The sequence below is a fragment of the Hemicordylus capensis genome, chromosome 1 (genome assembly GCF_027244095.1).
Source record: "Hemicordylus capensis ecotype Gifberg chromosome 1, rHemCap1.1.pri, whole genome shotgun sequence".
NCBI lineage: Eukaryota > Metazoa > Chordata > Lepidosauria > Squamata > Cordylidae > Hemicordylus > Hemicordylus capensis.
Window position 1 is genome coordinate 255,322,234 of NC_069657.1, and position 21,947 is coordinate 255,344,180.

At 44.1% G+C, this 21,947-nt stretch overlaps 1 protein-coding gene across 10 annotated transcripts in view; it reads left to right on the forward strand.

Annotated features, from left to right (window-relative positions):
* The window catches only part of PLEK (pleckstrin), a 217,683-nt gene that overhangs the window by 163,006 nt on the left and 32,730 nt on the right, over positions 1-21,947 (forward strand). Inside the window, exon 1 of one of the 10 annotated variants that reach the window (XM_053284485.1) lies at positions 16,325-16,416. The exons of 7 other annotated variants lie outside the window; for them this stretch is intronic. In XM_053284485.1, the coding sequence (XP_053140460.1) occupies positions 16,357-16,416 (60 nt within the window). In that variant the 5' untranslated portion in view covers positions 16,325-16,356. Of the gene's footprint in view, positions 1-16,324; positions 16,417-18,759; positions 18,889-21,503; positions 21,618-21,947 lie in introns of those variants that run through there. 2 more of the 10 variants (XM_053284482.1, XM_053284486.1) reach the window with 2 other exon arrangements.

A 21,947-nucleotide genomic window follows, 5' to 3' on the forward strand; every position in this document is an offset into this window, starting at 1 on the left:
ATGCTCCCATGGAGCGTGTTCTGGGCTGAAAAAGCAGCACACCAACCGACGTTTAACCAGGATCTGTTGATGTAGTTCAAATATCTGATAACTGATCTTGGTTAACCAACCGTTTGGTGTGCTACCAATCTGGGATTGGGAGGTTGTTTTGTAGCCCACATGAGATCGTTGGTGATCATGTGAACTAGCCCATATAATGAAAGCAAACCTGTATTTCAAGCACAAATCTTGTTCTATCTTTATGATTTTCTTGCTACCTTCCTTCCAAATCCATTAGTGACTGATTACATCCACACACTCTTAACTGCACCACAGAGACTGTAATTCAGCATGTCTTGACACTATAGCAACTAATCCCGCCAGATCCAAATGCACTTATTCCAAGCCCTCAAAAACCTCCTTGTACATACTCTTACCTCTGCTATCAGGTTGAAACTGCAGGTGCTCATAGGTCATAAACTATGAATGCTGCCCAGTGATGCATTCCTTTAGTGATATTAAAAGACAGGACCAACCACCCTACATAATCCACTGGAATGGCCATGGGAACACAGGATTCAACCCAACCATAGACGGGTCCATAAATGCACACTCCAAGATATTTTATTGCTGTGATGAAAAGAGATTTGTAATCAATTACATGTTTTTGCAGAGTGATCAGAATGTGAAGCTCATTTATTTGTTCTTTTACTGTGTGTTCTATGTTTATGGCCTGCATGTTTAGCACATGGGTCTTGAGCCGTTTACAAGGTGATGCAAAACTCTCCCCCCACAACTACTTTTAAAAATTATTGATCAGTTACAAACAGCTAAAAGCAAAACAGTTAAAACTGTGTAAAGATATCACACCACCTAATCCCGCAGTCTGAAAGACTTCCTAAAAATGAAGGTCTTGACTACCCCCCCCCCCGCCCCCAATTGGCAAAGGGGCCAGCCAGATGTCTCTCTCTAGAGAGGAATTTCAGAGAGAAGACATTCCCACACAACTTCCCACTGCTGAACACTGGTCTGCCTAAGGCAAGTATTGTTTACACTTATTGGCAGCAACTCTGCAGGATTTCAAACAAGGGTCTTTCCTGGCCCAGTCTGTAGATGCTAGGAAATGAACCTGGGAGGATCCTCTGCATGCAAAGCATGTGCTCTATCACTGACAGCCATATCCTCATCCTTTTTCCACAGAGAAGGCCAGTGGTTGAGAAGGCTTCCTGAAGGGAAGGAACCATGAGCAGGGACGTGTTAGCTTATTTTAATGCAAGGAGAGAAATATATTGGAGAAGGCATTCCATTAAATAATCTAAGCCCAGGCCATTTCAGACTAAAGGTAACAACCAGCACTTCGAATTGGGCCTGGACACGAACTGGCAATCAATTGAGAGGTTTGAGCATTTGTCTTGCTGCCACATTTTAAGCCAGTTGGCTTCCAAACACTCTCCACTGGCAGTCCCATGTGGAGTGCATTGTAGTAGTCTAATTTTGAGGGTGCGATGGCATGTGTCTTGGTGGCCAAATTCTTGTACAGCTCATGCATCAGATGGAGCTGGGAAAAGGCACTTATGGCCTAGAGATGTGAAGGTCTGGGGCGGGGGGAACAGGGGAAAGTGTTTTTCCCATTTTTTCCTGGGAAAAGGTCATTTTTCCAGGGGGAAAGGCTCCCCCTCCAGTTCTTCCCAGGCCTTCACTCACATCTCTGTTCTGGCCACAGTCTCTATGTGTCCCTTCAGTAACAAAGCTGGGTCCAGGAGCACCTCCAAGATGCAAATCAGCTGCTACAAGAGGAGTGTAACTGTGTCCCAAACAGTTGAACACTTCATCCTAGATCCGCCTCTTTGTTTCCCACGAATAACTCTGTTTGCCTGGACTGAGCTTCAGTCCACTAGCACTTGTTTGACCCAGCAGACTGCATGGACACTCATTTAAGGACTTCACTTGCTTTCTTCTCCTGTAATCCTCCAGGGACAAGGAGGATTTTTGCTTGCATGTAGTCCACATGGAAGTCCTCTTTCTTCTGATTATGCAACTTCTGGAGTATGTGGCCAATGAATACATTGATATCAAGAGGCAGGGTCAGCCAGTGCAGTCCTGCCCCCATCATGTTCAGTCAATGTGTGGGGAATTATGAGATGAGGCTTTGTATCTCACTGGGATCTGAGAACAAGGAGAGGTATAATTGGGTCTCACTGGCATACTGCTGGCACCCAACTCCAAAACCTCTCCCAGCCTCTCCAACATGCTTTGTGTAGAAGTGACACAGCATGGAGAATAAGCAAAGGCCCTGTAATACTCTGCAGGATAGCTTCTGTGGGTGGAACAGAGCCAGCATGGTGTAGTGCTGGACTAGGAGCGGGGAGACCCGAGTTCAAATCCCCATTCAGCCATGAGACTTGCTGGGTGACTCTGGGCCAGTCACTTCTTTCTCGGCCTGACCTACTTCACAGGGTTTTTGGGCTCCTTGGAGCTCCTTGGAGGAAGAGCGAGATATAAAAATGTCAAAATAATAAAAATAAATAACAGTGACCCCCCTAGCACTACTTGCTGCACCCTTTCTGGCACTGCACTGCAGCATCCCCCAGTCCTGCCAGGCACTGCAGGAGGATCTTTGACTGGTGGCATCAAAGGTCAGTGAGAGTACTGGTGAACCAAAAGAGGAGTGAACCAAAATATCATGGATATTTTTGCTCCTTTGAAACACTCCTTCTTTTCAAAGTAGAAGAGTTAACAAGGGGGCAGATATCAGGAGAAGAGGGAATGTGTTCCCATTGCAGAGGCTCAATCAACCTTAAGTGCATCTCCCTGACTCATTGTATTGGACCTGTGTGAAGCTCCAGCCAGAGCTGACTACTCTGCACAATCCCTCAGGCATCATGCAGAGAGGGCCATTCTTGCTGTGCCTTGTGTTTTGCTCAGCACTGGCGTGGAGTGGGGGTGCCTTTAAGGGAAACGGAGCCTTCTTGAGCACCTGCACCATCTTGGAAGGCGTGCACAAAGTGCTCTGGAGCATAGCCCTTCCCAGCACTTTCCTCCTAGAGCTCTTAAGAGAGAGCGCTCACTCTCACACACTTAAAAAGCCCTCCCAGCAAAGTACAGTACTGTGTGGAGGTTGGGACATGTAAGAAAAGGCTTTCGCATTGAAGTTGTCTTGTCAAACTGGCCCCCACTTGAAAAATAGTGAAGATCATGGATCAACACCATTTCCCTCAATTCAGAGTGAAGGCAATGGGAGGGTTTTGTTTGTTCCCAGTGACATCACCGTGTGACCAAATCTAACTGGTTATATGGTGCTGTGACATCATCCTGTTCACTACGTGATCCCTGATTGACTGGGATCATCATAGTGTGAATAATCTCAAGAGAAGGAAAGAATCTTTGTGTGCAAAGGAGTGGAAAGTAGGACTTCTTTCACTTATCCTTTTGGTGTGTCCTCGCCCCTCAAAACAGCCATTTTCTCACAAAAAATTGAGTCTTATTAAAATTAGGCACAGCATTAACTGCAAAGCCCAGGAGAATCAACAGGGTCACACTCCTCCTCTCCATCTCCCTGGGTGTTTTTAAGGCCCTTTAGCTAACATCTCCAGAATGGAGGGTGTGCGTTCACATGCAGCTCTGAGATACACTATATTAACTTTAAAAAAAACAACAGTTGAGTGCAAAAATGAATTACATTCTCATTGAACTGTGAATGTAATTCTCCACTTTTGCACTCAGTTGCTTGATACATTCCCAGTTTTACCCAAAATCTCTGTTGATGGGCATATGCGAAAACAAAACTAGTCATTTACTCTTAAGTTCTTACATCTAATGGATTCCAGCCTGTTTGTTTGTTTGTTTGTTTGTTTATCATATTTTTATACCGCCTGATATGTACATCCCTAGGCATTGTACAAAATTTAAAATATTTAAAAGTTATTAAAACACAACACAATAAAAACAATAGAATAAAATAGTTATTAAAACAAGTTTTAAAAATTATTAAAATTAATTCTAATTAAAAGCCCATGAAAACAGGAGAGACTTGAGGTTCTTCCTGAAAACAATCAAAGAAGGAGATGCTCTTATTTCAGCAGGGAGCATATCTCTGTTAATCACGAGGAGCTGAATTATACAACTTCATATCATTTGCTGGTGGTGGTGGTGGTTGGGAGACAACATTCATATATTTTGGGTGCATTCATTTTATTTGCCAGTATTCTGTCATTAAGACAGACACTTAAATGTAAAGAATAGGGGAATGGGCCCTTTTACCATGCCAGAATTACCCTAATCATTTAGGCAAATGCTGTGCTAAGAGTCGATTGTTATGTGATTAGCAGTCCAAATAACACTTGCACAGTTGCTGGTGGAATGTTGCTATGTCATACTGGCTTGATGAACAGGCTCCTCATGAAGTTAGCCATGGTTAACAAGGAAAGCTGATATGGTAATGTATAAAAGATACACGAAGAGCCACAAGCATAGGGAGCAAAGAGATGCAAGCTGTAAGGGAGGCAACCACAGCAATCGTACTTGGCACAGTTAATAGGCATGTGGGAAGGGGACAAGGGTTAGAAAATGATGGCATCCTTTCCAGTGTGTAATGTTTAACCAAGCCCTAAGCATGCCCTTGCTGGTGTAAATCATTGCCATGGGATGGAACATTGCCCTTCAGTTGTTTCAGCACCATAGTTGTGGACAGTTACTAAGAAAGGAGCTGGTTTGCACTGCAGTAGCCTACCCTAAGAGTGCATTGCTTCAACAAGTCATATTTGAATTCCTGCAGAGCCAAATCTTGTGACTTTGAGCTGATTTCACTTTCTGTTTCTTTTGTGAGACACTGGTCAATCTTTTTTGTTTAATTTGAATGACAAAAATAAGAAAATAACTTGGAAAATGAGTATATATGTATAACGTTTGCTTAATAAGGAAGAGTTTTGTGACACCCTAAAGACTAACTCATTTATTGTAGCACAAGCTTTCATGGATTGGAGTCCACTTCATCAGATGAATGAAGTGAAATCCTTAGGCAGAATCACACACACACACATTAAAACAATGGAATATAATGAGAAAGGCTTAGTCTCATGACAAGGTTAAAGAATACAAGATAAGTGTGACAGTTCACAATTGGTGATAGCAGGTGCCTCACAGTGTTAAGTTAATGAACGCTGTTGTGTGGTTTTAAAAAACCCCTTTTTCTAGACTGAGGCCTGCCATGATGATGTCAAGTCTCATTATAAATTCTAATTCAGATGATTCATGCTCTAATCTTCCCTAAAAAAAAAAATCTGTTGAAGAATTTATCATGATAAGGTCTGCTGAAGAATGTCCTTACAGATTAAAATATTCTCCCACAGGTGTTTGCATGTTGCTTTTTCATGTTGTTGGTGTCCCTTCCCCCCTCCCTTTTTGCATAGAGACTAACCTGTTTGCTTTATGTAGAAAGTGGAAGGACACTGTTGGCAGATAATAGCATGGATCACTCTGGAGGATAAACAAGTGATGAGCCCCTGATACTGTAGCTGGCATTATTGGGTCCTATCATGGTGTTATCTGAGTTGATATAGGGACAGAGTTGGCATTGGGGGTTGCAGCACAGTCTGGTTTCTGTGTCTGTGTCTCTGTTATATAGTCTGTTGCTGCTGGTGAGTAGCCTTTTAAGATTAGGACAGGCCTTGCTTGCGGGCCAAGGCCAGTGAAAGAGAAGTGTCATTGTTCAGGATGGGAGCTATAGGTGATACAACTGAATGGTTTTAGCTGGGAGCTGTAGTTGACAAGCAACTGTATTCTATCATTTACTAGGTCTGTCCTGTAGTATGTCCTGAAGGTTGTTCCGAGGTACCAGTCTAGTCCTGTCAATTTGTTCTTTCACTTTGTTGGGTAACTACTACTGTAGTTTTAGGAATGCCTATGGTAAATCATTCAAGTGTGAATCTCTGGTTGTTGTGCTGTAACAAATGTGGTTCTATGAAGGGACTGCTGGTAGATAATGGATCATGTGGTGTGTTCTGTGTAAAAGCTGGAAGTGTATAGGTATGTGTAAGAATGAGTGGGTATCTGGTATAGGGTGCCACACCTGTATTATCTACCATGTGTTGTTGCATGGTAGTATCCAGAAAGTGACCCTGCTCCATGGAATGATTTAGACTCAGGTTGATGGTGGCACTGAAGATGCTGTATGTGGTCTTGAAGTTTGCTCTCGGTGTCATGGGCATGCTGGAAGATTCCGAGGAGGAGTTGGAGGTGGAGACAGAGCTGACAGCAGTGGAGGGTGGGCAAGGACCAGAAGTTGCAAAGGAGAGTGGGTCCGATGCACAAGGAGTTGAAGATGAGTTAGAGCCAGGTGAGGCAGCTCTTGTGGAGGAGGCACTTCCGGTCTCAGCTGTGGAGAGGCGCCAGTCCAAGAGACAGCAAGAGTTAAGGAGCCACATGCGTAGAACAACAGGCAAAGCTTCTGACTCAACAACTCTTAATTAACAGCACCGAGGGTCAGCCTATTTAAGACACCTGTAACACAGCTACCCTGCTGATGGCAACAACAGATTCCTGTGAGCTAATTGGCTGTGTTTGTGTATTACCTTGACCGTGTTTGGACCCTGGACTGTGTTGACCTTGTCTGTGGATTTCGCTTTGGACTCTGTTGGATTTATTGGATTGACTTGGACTGGACCTGGTTTGGAGAATTTATTCCTGTTAGATTTTGCTGTTCTGCTTCTGCCTCTGTTGCGCATCATCTGGCTAGCCTGACAGACACTCAGCCTCATGTATGCAGTCCAGCTTACTCATTGGTGACAACCATTCCTTCTTTGTCAGCCTCTTTAATTATGATGTCAGAATTGTTTCTGAGGCTGTGGATGGCATGGTTGAATATTATTAGTATTTATCTACCATGTTTCAACCAAAAAGTCTTCAAAGGAGTTTACACAGAAAAAGGGGATAGACAGTTTGTGGGTGGGGCTATAACTCAATCGTAGAGCATCTGCTTTGTGTGCAGCAGGTCCCAGGATCAATCCCTGCCATTCCCAAGAGGGGCTGGGAAATTATCCTGCCCGGACCCTTGGAGAGCCACTGTCAGTCAGTGTAGACAATGGTCCCATTCACATGTAACACCAAACTGCAGTTAAATGGGGCAGAGGTTGGAATTCCTGTATGTCCAAATGCATGAAACCGTGGTTTTGCACCCAAAGCGACCTGTGGTTTCCCTTGCCAAACTCCAGTTTTAATCTTTGGTTTGTTGTGAGTTTCATCGCCCCAACCTGAGGTTTGGAGGCGGCAGCATTACGTCCAAAGGCAGATGCTGCCATAACCACAGTTTCATGCTGTTTCTGGAACTGAAATAATAGAAACAGCCCAGTCCCACCCAGGCATGGGCGGCTCTCAATGGCCACCTCTCCGAGAATTTACCCAGCTCCCTGTCTCTGAACTACTGAAGCTGTTGCCCAGTAACACGGATGCCGCCACATCCCATCCCAAGCTTCTAAGCCAGTTAAAAGGGAAAGTAGCATGCAGGGATGCCCTCTTTCCACTGTGTCCCTTATTCCCCCCTTCTGGCAATCAGAAGAGAAAGGGGACGGGATGGCAAGACAGGTACTGTTTTGCTCTCTGAAAACGAATCAGTAAAGAACTATGTTCACAAGCACATGCAGTCACAGTGGTGCCATAAACCATGCAACCCCATTAGATAGCAGCAAAGATAACTTATGGCAGGGCAGCGATACCCTGGCTCGGGTTTAAAAGGCAGCCCCATCCAGGAAAAGGGCAGAGAGTCAAAATGTCCTGGATGTTCAAAGTGAATTACAGTCACATGGAAAACATGGCTGTATGACTCCATCTTTACATGGGCATGAAGCAACAGATGGGAGGGAGCTTGAACTCTGGACTGCACCAGCAGTCAATTAAAACTCTCACTAGAGTGGGGCATATCATGCCTTGGTAAATTGTGTGAAGCTGAAAGTATCGATCTTGAATTGGCTTCCTTCCTAACTGATGGGTCAGATCTATAATGAGTTTAGTTCAGTGCCTGCCTTTTATAGTTATTCCATTTGAATGGACAGCTGGTTGCAGACCAAGGAAGGCAGCAATTCTTGCCCTAGCACTCTCTGCCATTCCGTTAACTTCTTCAACAGGGAATCTGCCCCAGGGTTGAGAGCATTATCTTGTACCCACAAGACTTCTGTTTTCCTTCTAGTTAATTAAATGCAGGTCATGTTCTATCAGTGCTGAGTCACATTTAATGGACCTCATCATCATGCTTTACTGAAGTAAATTTGCCATTCAGAGTTTGAAGGTCTAATCCAGGGATTCTCAACGTTGGGTCCCCAGATGTTTTTGGACTTCAACTCCCATAATCCCCATCCAAAGACCACTGGGGCTGGGAATTATGGGAGTTGAAGTCCAATAACGTCTGGGGACCCAACGTTGAGAATCCCTGGTCTAATCTCTTTGAGCACCTTGCTACTTAAAGATGGTTTTGAAAGGGTGTGTCTGTGTCTGTGTCTGTGTCTGTGTCTTCTACAATTAAGTGTCAGAGATGTCTGCTGTTCCCCATCCCCAGTTTACTCTGTGGCTGTTTGACCCTTGCTCCTTTGGAGTGATCTGTGCTGTAACTCTAACCCGCCTTGCCAATCTGCACCCTCATAGTCTGAATATGGGTTCTACTCAAGGTCTCTGAACACAGCACACCGTCCTTCAAGGCAGGAAACAGAACCCACCACATTTGCCTCAAAGCAAAACCCAGAAGCTCTGTTACGTAGTGCCTGGTTGTGCAGCCCAATGTGTGGTAATGCAGACCGTACATAAACACAGCTCTTCGGCTTGGCCCTGTGGCATATTCTCCCCCTCCCCTGCCGCCCCCACTCCCAGCTTCCTGCTTTCCCCAGCCAAATCTGCATGCGAGAGTCACTGAAAACAGGTCAAAAACTGGTAAACATTTTTGTTGTGTGCATTTGTTTGTAATCAGTAAGGTTGGGAAGTCTGCACACTGCTTTGATTTCTGGGGTTTGCAGGGGTTTGCATTAGTGAGAATGAAGCTGAAAAATCGCATCCTCTCCAAAAATAGCCCTCTGTGAAATTCATGCTGCAGGCTGTGAGCTCTGCTGTGAATGGTACTTGCTGTTACATTTGCCAGCTGGGCACATACCTTTGGGAGTCTTCTGCTCCCCGTTTGAGGTAACAAGAGCTATGTTTAATGACTGAAAGAGTAATAGTTTCTATTAGGATCAACGGAATTGGTGGATAATGATTGGTTTCCCTCGATATAATAATTGGGGGCGGGGGGAGCTTTTGATGTGTTCTTCTCCACTCTCTTGACCAAGCACACTTGATCTGGGCTGTTGATGCCAAATAGAATCTTCTGGCTCTGCTACTGACTGCATTAGGTGTATGATTTATGCCAGGTCCTGCAATGAAGCAGTTAAAAGTTCATGCAGGCAGCACTGTCCTGATGTACTAAGTACCAGCTACATCTACCTCTCCTGACAATGCAACACACACACACACACACACACACACACACACACACACACACACACACCAGCAGTTGTGCTCAAGCAAAATAAGGCCTTGAACTGCAATGCAGCAAAGATCCCAGATCTATGAGTTGCTAGGACATGAAAGCGTAGGGCATGGGTGTGGTGTTCACTCTGACAGACTACCTGGCACTGCACCACTGTCGCAAGCTGTCTTCGGATATTGTAACAGAGCAAGAACAATATGGGTCAAGGGTCATGCATGGATAAACAGCCACCATTATCAGATACAGTCTGGTCACAATGCACAGGGGGTGAAACAGGTTCAGAATACGAAAAGAAAAATTCACGATTCATCTGACAGGAAGTTGAACAGGAAGGACATGCCTCATATCAGACGCCGCTGCTGCTACGTCAGTATAATCCATTGAGTCATCTCAGCTGCTCATATTCATAGAATAGGAATGCAAATCTTTCAACATATGTGAATCATCTAAGGTTATGAAGGAGAATCCAGAGATTTCCAATCACATGTTCTTGGCCCATCTTTGGACGCAAGTATGACTTCCTAGAAGGCAAAAGCATGGTCCTTAAGCGACAGTTTGGGCCTCAATAATACCCAGGCCTGGTCCAAGCCCCACTGGTGCCTGAGGTGGCTTGCTGAGCTCCTGCCCCCATCCTCATATTCATGGCATGTAAAGAGCCCCACATAGAGAGTAATTTCACTCACTCACCCACATGGACCATTCTCTTCCTCCCCTTCTACCCACTCACCCACCCACCCACCCACCCTTGCAATCTGGACCTTTCCCCTCACCTCCCCAACACAAAGCTCCTCTTCTCTTTCCTATCTCCCCACCAAGGCCTTTCTCCTCAATATTCAATTCCCCTCCTTCTTACTTTGCAGCGGCAGTGGTGAAAAAGGCACCACCATCAAAAGTCAGTTAGGACAAGAGGTTTTGTGGCAGCAAGGCAGGCAGGCTGATGGGAGGCACAGTCAGGTGGTGGCTTCTGGGTTTTGCCTCCACCACATCCGGTCAACCACCTGGAGCTGCCACCACACTGCAACTCACTGATAGGCCAGCCCTGAACACCTGGTCCTGAGAACATAAACCCAGCAGCATTTGGTTCCACCTAATGCAGTGATCTTCACTATTTTTCAAGCAGGGACCACTTGGGCAAAAAAATCATTCACTACAAGACCTGTTCCCCACTATGCTGACCTCCACACTGTCCTGTGCTTTTTTCAGTGATGGGAGGCCTTTTAAGAGAGACAGAACCTCTCTCTTAATCTTAAAGATCTCTCCAGTGGCTGTTGCTGGGGTCTAAAAGTAAAGGTAAAGTGTGCGGTCGAGTCGGTATTGACTCCTGGCAACCACAGAGCCCTGTGGTTGTCTTTGGTAGAAGACAGGAGGGGTTTACCCTACCTTATGTTTATTTCAAATAGTGAGTCTTTTGGGGACAAGGAATCAACTCAGGAGTGACAGCGGCCATGGGACAAGCTTGACCAATGGCCCCATGCGCCTGTGGTAATTTGCATGTGCTGGCCACACCCACTGCATATGATACCATACACAAGGAGGGCGTGGTCACCTTCAGCAAAACGGGTGAGATGCCTGTCTGCCTGCTGTGCATGGTGCCTTGTTAGCACGCTGTTGCTGTCGGGAGGGGTATGTTCTTTCTCTGCCTGACTAAACTCCAGTGGCATTTGAATGAAGCCCAGTGCAGCATGCACGGTGCGGGGCAGATGAGTGACTCCAGAAGCCCTCCAAAGCTGGAGGGGGGAGTGGGGGGAGCCCCTGGGGGTCCCCAGAAGTGCTCAGGGCTGTGGCAGCTGGGGGATGTTCATCTTCCCATGCTAAATGGTGGCCACACTCCCTGGACCAATTGATATTTTTCTATGTAAATTGCTTTGAGAACTTTTTGGTTGAAAAGCAGTATGTAAATATTCATAGTAGTATATGAATAATATTTATAATATATGAATAATAGTCATCATTGTGGTAGTAGCTGTAGTAGCAGTATATAAGTTCTTTATGGGAAGAGCACTGGGAGGAGCTACATTTCCCTGCACTCTGTGCACACTTTTCAAAATTATTATTGTTGTTGTTTTATTATTTTACATTTTATATCCCGCTCTTCCTCCAAGGAGCCCAGAGCAGTGTACTACATACTTAGGTTTCTCTTTACAACAACTCTGTGAAGTAGGTTAGGCTGAGAGAGAAGTGACTATGATTATTTCAGAATTTCTGCTTTAACCCCCCCCTCCTATATGTGTGTGTGTGTGTGTGTGTGTGTGTGTGTGTGTGTGTGTGTACCCAAGCTTATTTCAGTATAAAAAATGGTGCATTCAGGTAATTTAAGTGGCAGGATTAAATTTGCTCCACAGCGAAAAGAGCAAAGAGGCACCTTTTAAAAGTGGTGATTCTCTTTATTTAGCAGGGGGGGAGCTACTGGCCCTATCTCTCCCCAGCACAGCATCCCTCCAGTGGCTGTTGTGGGTGTATATCTTACGTTACTTCTCCCCCACCCCTTATGTTTCTTATGTGAGCCCTTTGGGGACAGGGAGCTATTTTATTTATTTATATCTTTGTAAACTGCTTTGGAAACTTTGGTTGAAAAGCAGTATAAAATATTGGTTGTATTCATATTGGGCTCTAAGGAGCACTACGGCCATCCACCTGGATGTATTTCTGTGACGCAGCTGGTTGTAAATGTGAAATCTGTGAGAAAAAGCTGTCTTTGGAATTGCTGAGAGAAATACACTTTTTGGTCAAGGGTTGTAATAATGCTGTAATAAGTGAAGTTCACCATATGAACACACATCATGGTGGGGAAGGGGATGTTGCCTCATCAATGAAGCCATCAGCAGCTACTATCATCCACAAAAAGGAGCTTCCTCTTCTGGGTTGGAGAACCTAACCTTACACATAAGACATTCCCTACCCTATTTGCATGAACTGAAAAACAGGCCAATAGGAAGCTGTGGAAGTCAATTGTGAGTCCATCTCTAAGTATGTAGTAGACATGTGGCTGTCTTTCTTTATCCAAGCCTCTTTATCAGAGGCTTGGACCAAAGGGACCTCATAGCAAGCAAACATATAGTAATCATTCTACCCCCCACCCCCACAAGTTTTGAATCCTGGCCCGTACCATGTACAACTCATGTCTGCAAAGTTTCCAGCTACACTCCCACAAGGCTGTGGACACCCTGAAAGGAGAACATTATGCACAACTGGAGGTGTTTCTTCTACAAACTTGATTTCCATGGCTGAGTAGACAAGCTGGTGTACAGCTGAAAAGCAGCTTGCCTATTCAGTCATATGAGCAGCTGCAGTAAAAAAAACATACCTTCCCCCCAGATAATGGTGTGCCTACTCTTCAGGCATGCTACTGCATGCCCACACAACCCATGTTGCTTAAAGCAGCGCGGATCTCTGGAGGCTGGGATGCTGCGTCCCAGCCTCCAGGTATCCCATAATGTACCACATAACATGCACAATGCATTGGGTGATACCCCCATGAGACAGGCACTCTAGGCATCTGTCTCTGTGTGCACTCGGGCTGCAAGCACATAATCCCAGCAGCCAAGTTAAGGGAGCACTCGCTAGGACCTCTGAAAAGTATACAGTGTACTGTGCTTGATTGGCCAGCAAACTCGCCTGACCTGACCCCATAGAGAATCTATGGGGCATTGCCAAGAGAAGGATGAGAGACATGAGAACAAACAATGCAGAAGAGCTGAAGGCCGCTAATGAAGCATCCTGGTCTTCCATAACACCTCATCAGTGCCACAGGCTGATAGCATCCATGCCACGCCGCATTGAGGCAGTAATTGCTGCAAAAGGGGCCCAAACCAAGTACTGAATACATATGCATGCTTATACTTTTCAGAGGTCCGATATTGTTCTATTCTTCAATCCTTGTCTTCTTGGTTCCATGTAATATTCTAATTTTCTGGGATTGTGGATTTGGGGTTTTCATGAGCTGTACGCCATGATCATCACAATTATAACAAATTAAGGCTTGACTTATCTCGCTTTGCATGTAATGCGTCTGTCTCATATATCAGTTTCACCTTTTAATTTGCATTACTGAAATTAATGGACTTTTGCACGATATTCTAATTTTCCGAGTTTCACCTGTACTGCTTGTACTGCTGCCAAGGGAAACAGCAACAGCTATATCTTCTCCCCACATAATAGAAGGGGGTAGCCTCTTCAGAGTGTGGTAAGAGACAAGCTGTGTGTGCTCTCTCTCTTTTTATAGGTTAGATATCAGTTTCAGTATGTGTATGTGAATCTTCTGAACCGCAAGTCAGGAAGTACCTAATCTGAATAAAGTCTCTGCCCTCAACTCACTAGGCAGTTTCAGGTAGCCCCCTTTCTCTCAGCTCTAGCAACCCCTATGTCAAATACAGGGTTCATAATGCTGATTTACTTTACAGGGTTACTGTAAAGGTCACCACAAAATAATGTATATGAAGTGCTTTGAGCCCTCTAAAGAGAGCCCCTGGTGGTGCAGTGGTAAAACTGCCGCCCTGTAACCAGAAGGTCGGGATCCTGACCAGGGGCTCAAGGTTGACTCAGCCTTCCATCCTTCCGAGGTCGGTAAAATGAGTACCCAGAATGTTGGGGGCAATATGCTAAAAATCATTGTAAACCGCTTAGAGAGCTTCCAGCTATAGAGCGGTATATAAATGTAAGTGCTGTTGCTATTGCTAAAAGGACTATATAAATGCTAGACATTAAGACATTGTTTGAAAATTAAACAAATCCTGCTAAAGAAAGAAATCATTACTGGTGTTAATTTCTTTTTTTTAAAAAAGGTAGCATGGGCACTCCTGTGCTTAAATGAGACAATGGTGTAGCAATTCAGGCTCTAAAGCAGTAATAGTATTTTCTTTTAAAATGTGACGGTCACAAAATAGTGTGGTCATGAGAGAGGAGAGTTGTCACAAGACACAATCCAAGAGGGGGCCTATGACAGAAATTGCAGAGTCTCATATTACAATGGACTCCTAGTGAATGTGCTAGCCAAGATTTGGGTCCAACAGATCTGGCCTGTGACAAAAATCACACAGCTAAGGTGTAGGTGGGGCATTCCTATGTTCCCAGGTACAAAATATGGGACACTGGACAGGACCCTCATCATACTATTCGAATTGGTAATCAGGCATCAAAATCCTTACCACCAGAATGAAAAAGTGGGGTGGGGGAATGAAGCATCATCTGAACATTCCTGTCTACTCCAGTACTTCTTGACATAGACCAGGAGTTCTCAAGCTCAAGTACCCAGATGTCATTGGACTAAAACTCCCATCATCCCAGCTTCGTTCATTGTCTAGGGATGATGGGAGTTGTAGTTCAACATCTGGGCACTCAAGTTTGAGAACACCTGCCATAGAAAAACCTGTGAAATGACCCTGTTGTAACAAGACAATTGTGAGGTTGATTAATAAGACCCCTTAGCTATGCTTTCAAGTCTTGCTTAGGTCAAATCTCCTTCAGAGGGCTGCAACTCCACAAGGGCACTTCTTAAAACGTATGCTACCTCCACACACACCATCCATTACTTTAACAAGATAATCTTCTTTGTGAGCTCTGGAGCAATCATTAAAATTAATAGAAATGTACCTTAGTCCCAAGGGCTTAAGGTAATTTTTACACACACACACACACACACACACACACACACACACACACACACACACACCCTGTTGTTGACCAGGGAAAGTCATTTTGTGTAGATTACATTTATAGGAAAGTTCAAGAAATTAAATATATATAATAGAAGTTTTTATTAATGTGCTTGCAAAGGGGAACAAAAAGAACAGTTTTGAATTTGTAGGATTTCAACTACAAACATTATTCCTTTTATTGAATAATGACCCATACATAGTAAATTTGAATCACAGCCCATTTTAATCTGAGAAAGATCTTCTGCTTCTCTTGAGCATGATGTCATTTTAAAATTAAAATCTGATTACTTGAGTGTAAAAGAAAGTTGAGAACAATAACATTTAAGATATGATTATTCTATTCTGAATTTTTTCTAAAGAAAAAAAATGTTTTTGAAGCTTTGCCCATCATATTCCGGTGTAAAAAATAGTACATTCAGCTAATTTAAGTGGCAGGATATTTGATTTAATTAATTAATTAATTAATTAATTAATTAAAATCTTCACCCAGCATATTTTGGTGTATCCACAAACAATCCACAAACTCATACACTCACACACAGTATCTTTGATGCTAGAACTTGGGAGTCATCTTAAATTCTGGGTCCTCTTCCTATTGGGTAAATAGTACAACCTGTAAAGGTAAAGTGTGCTGTCAAGTCGATGTGGACTCCTGGCGACCATAGAGCCCTGTGGATGTCTTTGGTAGAATACAGGAGGAGTTTACCATTGCCATCTCCCGCGCAGTATGAGATGATGCCTTTCAGCATCTTCCTGTATCGCTGCTGCCCGATATAGGTATTTCCCATAGTCTGGGAAACATATCAGCAGGGATTTGAACCTGCAACCTCTGGCTTGCTAGTCAAATAATTTCCCCGCTGTGCCATTAGGTGGCTTTTTAGTATAACCTGTATTTAACCATATTATTGAAGGGGATTGTTTTAAACTCAGGGTTCTCTTCTATTTGGGTAAGTACGGTATCCACAAACACTCTCTCTCTCTCTCTCTCTCTCTCTCTCTCTCTCTCTCTCTCTATATATATATATATATATATATATCTTAATGTACACATACGCTTTTGCATTTCCTTCTTCCGGAAATGGAAATGGGCATGCTTTGATGTGATTAACAAGCGGAGGAACTTGTGAAAGTGACAGCAACTGTATAAAAGCAGTTCACAAAGCCTTGGGTTCTCAGATGTGTTTGAATTCTGCTGGCTCTGAAAAAAACACTGTAAGAATGGCACAAGAACCTGAGAGAGAACCTAGGCGAATAAGAGAGGGGTACCTCGTGAAGAAGGTATGTGTGGACCATTCTGGCTAAATCTTGGGGGAAAATACTTATTTGACCAAACTGGAAAGCTAAGCTCATTTAGCTGAGCTTGTGAAACCGAAAGCTTAGATCTCAATCAGGGGAATAGCTCATTGAGATGGAACATACCGCTTTAATCACTGTGATGCTTTAGAACCTTTGACATATATATTTGTATTTATGAGCATACAAATACAAGCTATGAAAAATACAAGCTATCAGGCTTAAAGCTATCAAAATCTAAGCCTGTGGATATAAATGTGGGATTAGGTATACTAATATTATTTCTGTCCCGTTCTTCTTCATGACTACCATCACTCAAAATATCACATAGCACACTTTCTCTCCCTCTCCCTCCCTCTCTCCTCCTGTAGTATTATTTACTTTGCCACTGATAACTCCAGGATGACTCTGCTAGTGGCTCCTTCTTTCTAAGTGCCAACATATATGTGTAGAGAGTAGCTATCAAGTGAAAACTAGGAGCAATGAATGGTGTGTTATCCCTGGGAGGAGGTTTTGTTACTATTCTTGGGATGACAAGTAAAGTAACAATAAGAAGAAAGGAACAATTAAAACCTGACTAAAAGGAGACACAGTGGTCACCCCCAGATATTCTCCTTATATTAGCCAGGTTTAGGTTTAATATAGACATTGTGTTCCCTGTGGACAGGACTTCAAAGGGAAGAGGACATACCTTATTCTGAATACAATGGAAAATGTGGGAAGGTTTTTCAGGAAGGAATGGAATGGAATGGAGATGTTTCTGTTGGTCTCAGAGTTGTGGTTAGGATGCAGGGTCGGGTTTTGACTTTTCTACACTCCATCTTCATCTCCATCTTCATCTGGAAGAAGCCAAAACCAGACCCTGCATCCTAGCTACAACTCTAAGATCAACACAGAGATCTTCACCTGGAAGAAGAACTACCTCCTTGGTTAATCTGGTCAGCCATCATTTGCAGCTGCTGTGTGTATAAGAGAGAGAGAGAGAGATCTGGAGGAGAGAGGAGACAAGGCAGGGCTGAGCAACAAAAGACTATTGCTGTCATGCAACAACTTCAGTCTGCACACACAGAGCCATATGTGCACAAGGTTTCTCCCTTATTTTATTCCTTAGAGGAGATCACTAGTCATAACAATAAAACATTCCCTTGTGTGACTTGTATGCAGCTTTTTTGTTATCAAAGGAAAAGGGGAGGCCTGGCGGGAGGGGATCCAGAGGACTGGATCGTGGCCAGTTTTACTACAATGGGCAGTGAAAAATTGCTGCCCCTCCTAAAGAGCCAAAGTGATTTTTAAGTCAGTAAGATCAACTGAATGTTTGAGTAGCAAAGATTTCAAAGGGAGCCCAGGAAGTGCCCAAACCACAAGAGAAACTGAATAAGGCACAGGAGGAACCAAAAGAGGCTTCTCATACACTAACAGCCAAAGCAGAAGTGTTTCAATGGGTGAATTCTGAGTGCATTCTCAGCAAAAATGTTGCATTCACATTCCCACCCCCCATTTCCTTTCTTGATGGTTTTTATTTGGCCATGCTGGGCATGGGCTTGATTTACCAACAGATAGGGCTGCTGAGGGAAGTCATCATTTTGAGCATGCGGTGTAACAGACTCATCGGAAAGGAGAAGTAATATTTTAAGGAAGTTGCATGAAGGCTGCTTAAAAAAAAAGTTTTCTATTCCACCCATGCCTCGCTCTGCTCCAGAGTGTTATCCATCTGGCAAGGAGATTCAGGGCATGTCTGTCTTGCCTCTGCTCTTGGACTGGGTGAAAGAATTTGCTTTGACCTCAAGTGAGACTTCATCAGAAATGGTTGGAGTCCACCAACTTGAGTATTTCCATCAATGGAAATGCAGCACTGTTGTCCGTTTGCTGACTGAAGAATAAAACTTTCTGATTTCAAGAGGATGATTTATTATATCATGGAGCAAGGGTGGGAGTCCATGGTTCTTCATAACTGTTTCTTACGAAATGTACCCAGACTGCTGTCTGGAGCAACTATGTGCCCCTTCTCCCTTGAATCAGAATCTGGAACCATCGATTACCTGCTGTGATGTGTTTAATGAATTCTTTGTGGGGGAAATCTCTCGTATTCGGGCCAACTTAGATTCCATCTCCACAATTACTTCAGTGTCTGATGTGGAGGTGTCCAGCGATTCCTCCTGTGTAGTTCAGTTGGATCAGTTCCAGTTTGTGACTCCTGAGGATGTGGACGAGCTGATTGGAATGGTGTGACCTACCACGTGTTCTCTTGACCCTTGCCCGACATGGCTTATACTATCTGGCGGGGGTGGGGGTGTTGTAGAAGGCCTGGTAGAGATTATAAATGCATCTCTGCGGGAAGGCAGGATGCCTCCTTATCTTAAGGAGGCAATTATTAGACCAGTTTTGAAGAAGCCTACCTTGGATCCCTCAGAGTTGAGCAACTACAGGCCTGTTTCCAACCTTTCATGGCTGGGCAAGGTAATTGAGATGGTGGTGGCCTCCCAGCTTCAGACAATCTTGGAGGAAACTGATTATCTTGACTCATGTCAAACTGGCTTTCGGGCTGGCTATGGGGTGGAGACTGCCTTGGTCAGCCTAATGGTTGATCTCCAATTGGGAATTGATAGAGGAAGTGTGACTCTGTTGGTCCTTTTGGACTTCTTGGTGGCTTTCGATACTATCGACCATAGTATTCTTCTGAAGCATCTGAGGGGGTTGGGAGTGAGGGACACTGCTTTGTGGTGGTTCTGCTCCTACCTCTTGGGCAGGTTCCAGATGATGTCCCTTGGAGACTGTTGTTCTTCAAAATTTGAACTTTTGTATGGTGTCCCTCAGGGCTCAGTATTGTCTTTGATGTTGTTTAACATCTACATGAAACCGCTAGGAGAGATCATCAGGAGATTTGGTGCAGGTGCTATCAATATGCTAATGGCACCCAAATCTACTTCCCCATGACAACATCATTGGGAGGGGACATAACCTCCTTAAATGCCTGTCTGGAGTAGGTAATGGGCTGGATGAGGGATAACAAACTGAGACTGAATCCAGATGAGACTGAATCCAGATAAGACGGAGATATTCATTGTGTGGGGTCAAAACTCAGCGGATGGGATTGATCTGCCTGTTCTGGATGGGGTCAGACTTCCCTGGAAGGAACAGGTACGCAGTCTGGGCATGCTTCTGGATCTGAGCCTCTCCCTGGTCTCCCAGGTTGAGGCGATGTCCAGAAGTGCCTTCTATCAGCTTCGGATGATACACCAGCTGAGTCCATTTCTTGAGATAAACAACCTCAGAACAGTGGTACATATGCTGGTAACCTCCAGACTGGATTACTGTAATGCACTCTATATCGGGCTGCCCTTGTGTGTAGTCCGGAAACTACAGCCAGATCAGAATGCGGCAGCCAGGTTGGTGTCTGGGTGGTCTCGGAGAGACCATATTATTCCTGTATTGAAAGATCTACACTGGCTGCCAATAAGTTTCTGGGCAAAATACAAGGTGCTGTTTATAACCTATAAAGCCCTAAATGGCTTGGGCCCTGGGTATTTAAGAGAATGTCTTCTTCGTTATGAACCCCACCACACATTGAGATCATCAGGAGAGGTCTGCCTGCAGTTGCCACTGGCTTGTCTGGTGGCTACTCAGGGATGGGCCTTCTCCGCTGCTGCCCCAGAACTTTGGAACATGCTCCTTGTTGAAATAAGAGCTTCCCCATCTCTGACAACTTTTAAAAAGTCTTTAAAGATGCATCTATTCACCCAGGCTTCTAATTAAATATTGTTTGTACAGTTTCAGCATCGTTTAAAAATGTTGTTTTAAAAACTTAGATTGTAGTGTTTTAACTTTTACTATGTCATTTATTTTGTTTTAACTACTGTTTTAGCTTTTTGTTTGGTTGTTGTAAACCACCCAGAGACCTGAGTTTTGGGCAGTATAGTGGTGGCCATCTAACTCCACACGGCCCCGTTCAGGAGCTAGATTGAGGCCAGTGCTGCATTCGCAGCGCGGCCAGAAGCGGCTCTCCCTGCCTTTAAGGAAGGGAAGATCCACTCCTGGCCATGCTGTGAATGCAGTGATGGCCATTTAACTCCCAAATGGGGCCACGGGGCCCCCCTCAAGAGCTAAACCAGCCCCCCGTATCTGATGTCAGAGATGCGGGTGTTTGTGTGTGTCAGGGCTGCGGCCTGGGTTCTTCGCCCAATGGTGGCTATGCCCCTGAATGAAGGGATGTCTTCATGCTTAAATTCTGCTCCTATTTATTTCCCTTTAGTACAGTGAGCCAGATTCATTCTTGCCTTTTGCACATATATAATGCAAAGCTACTATTAAGACTGGAAGGGAAGTTTCCATCGGTTCCAAAGCATGAAAGACTGTTTAATGTCACTTGTGGTTTGGGTCTTACACGCTTCCCTCCCCAAGCCTGGCAGATGTACAATCCGATCTTATATATGTTGCCTCTGAAGAAGGTTTCCCTGAGTTGAATGGGACTTACTTTCAAGGAAGTTTGCACAATATTGAGGTCCATGTGGCCTGAAGACATAGGATAGACTAGAGATACATTATAGGTTTGTTTTTTTCTCCTGAGAGCTAACGGTAGTTTGAAAGGATTGTTGCTCAGAGCTTGTCTCACCCCACTTCTGTTTCTGATAAAACAGGTTTTTTTGCATTGCATTTACACCTTTCAAAGACTTGCAAAAATAAACATGTTTGACCAGATGCAACAGTGGAACAAAAGAAATTTGGGTGTACCCCAAGGGCTGCCACTTTCTGTCTGAGCTTGTCAGAACCTTAAAATAGGCCTTGACAAATTTTCTTTGGGTCTGGAAACCAGCCTCCAAATTATGAATCAAAGGACCCTTACTGGAAGCGGAGGGTAAATTGGCTTCCCTTTATCTCCTTTACATAGCACTTAGAACAGAAACAGGGTTGCCCGGGGACAGGTAATGTTTTTCTTGAGTAACTGCACCTCTGAATGTCCTAGTCTAGACACCATAGTTAAATTTCTAGGTCCCATGACTTCCTGGTGTTTGGGATTTGTCAAGCCCTGCCTTAATATCTGCCTCAGAGGCCCTGTTCCTGATGCCATTTTCATGAGATATTTCTTGGTAGCTATGTGAGCCAGAGCCTTTTAGGCTGTGCAACAGCTTTAGAACAATCTTCTGAGGGAGATTGCCCAAGCCCCTTCCCTGCCTGCCTTCATGCAGGCAGTAAACAGATTTATTTTCTGCAAAGCTTTTAGTGATGTATTGTTTTAACCAGTTAGATGGGGACTAGTTGGCTATGTGCAAGTGTTGCTTGTTTTATTTATTTTATCATTGTTCTATTGATTTGACTGTTGCACTGTTTTTAATGCATTTGGAACTTCTTGTTGTTAGCTGCCATAGACTATATGAAAAGCCACAATATAAATTCTGATAATAAAAAAAATACATCCATCATGAGGCTCACACCAGCTCCGGAGGCTGGGATGTAGAGAACTATCAGCTTCCTTAAAAATGGTTTGTCTCAGGCCACATGCACTCATTCAGGGAAGAAAA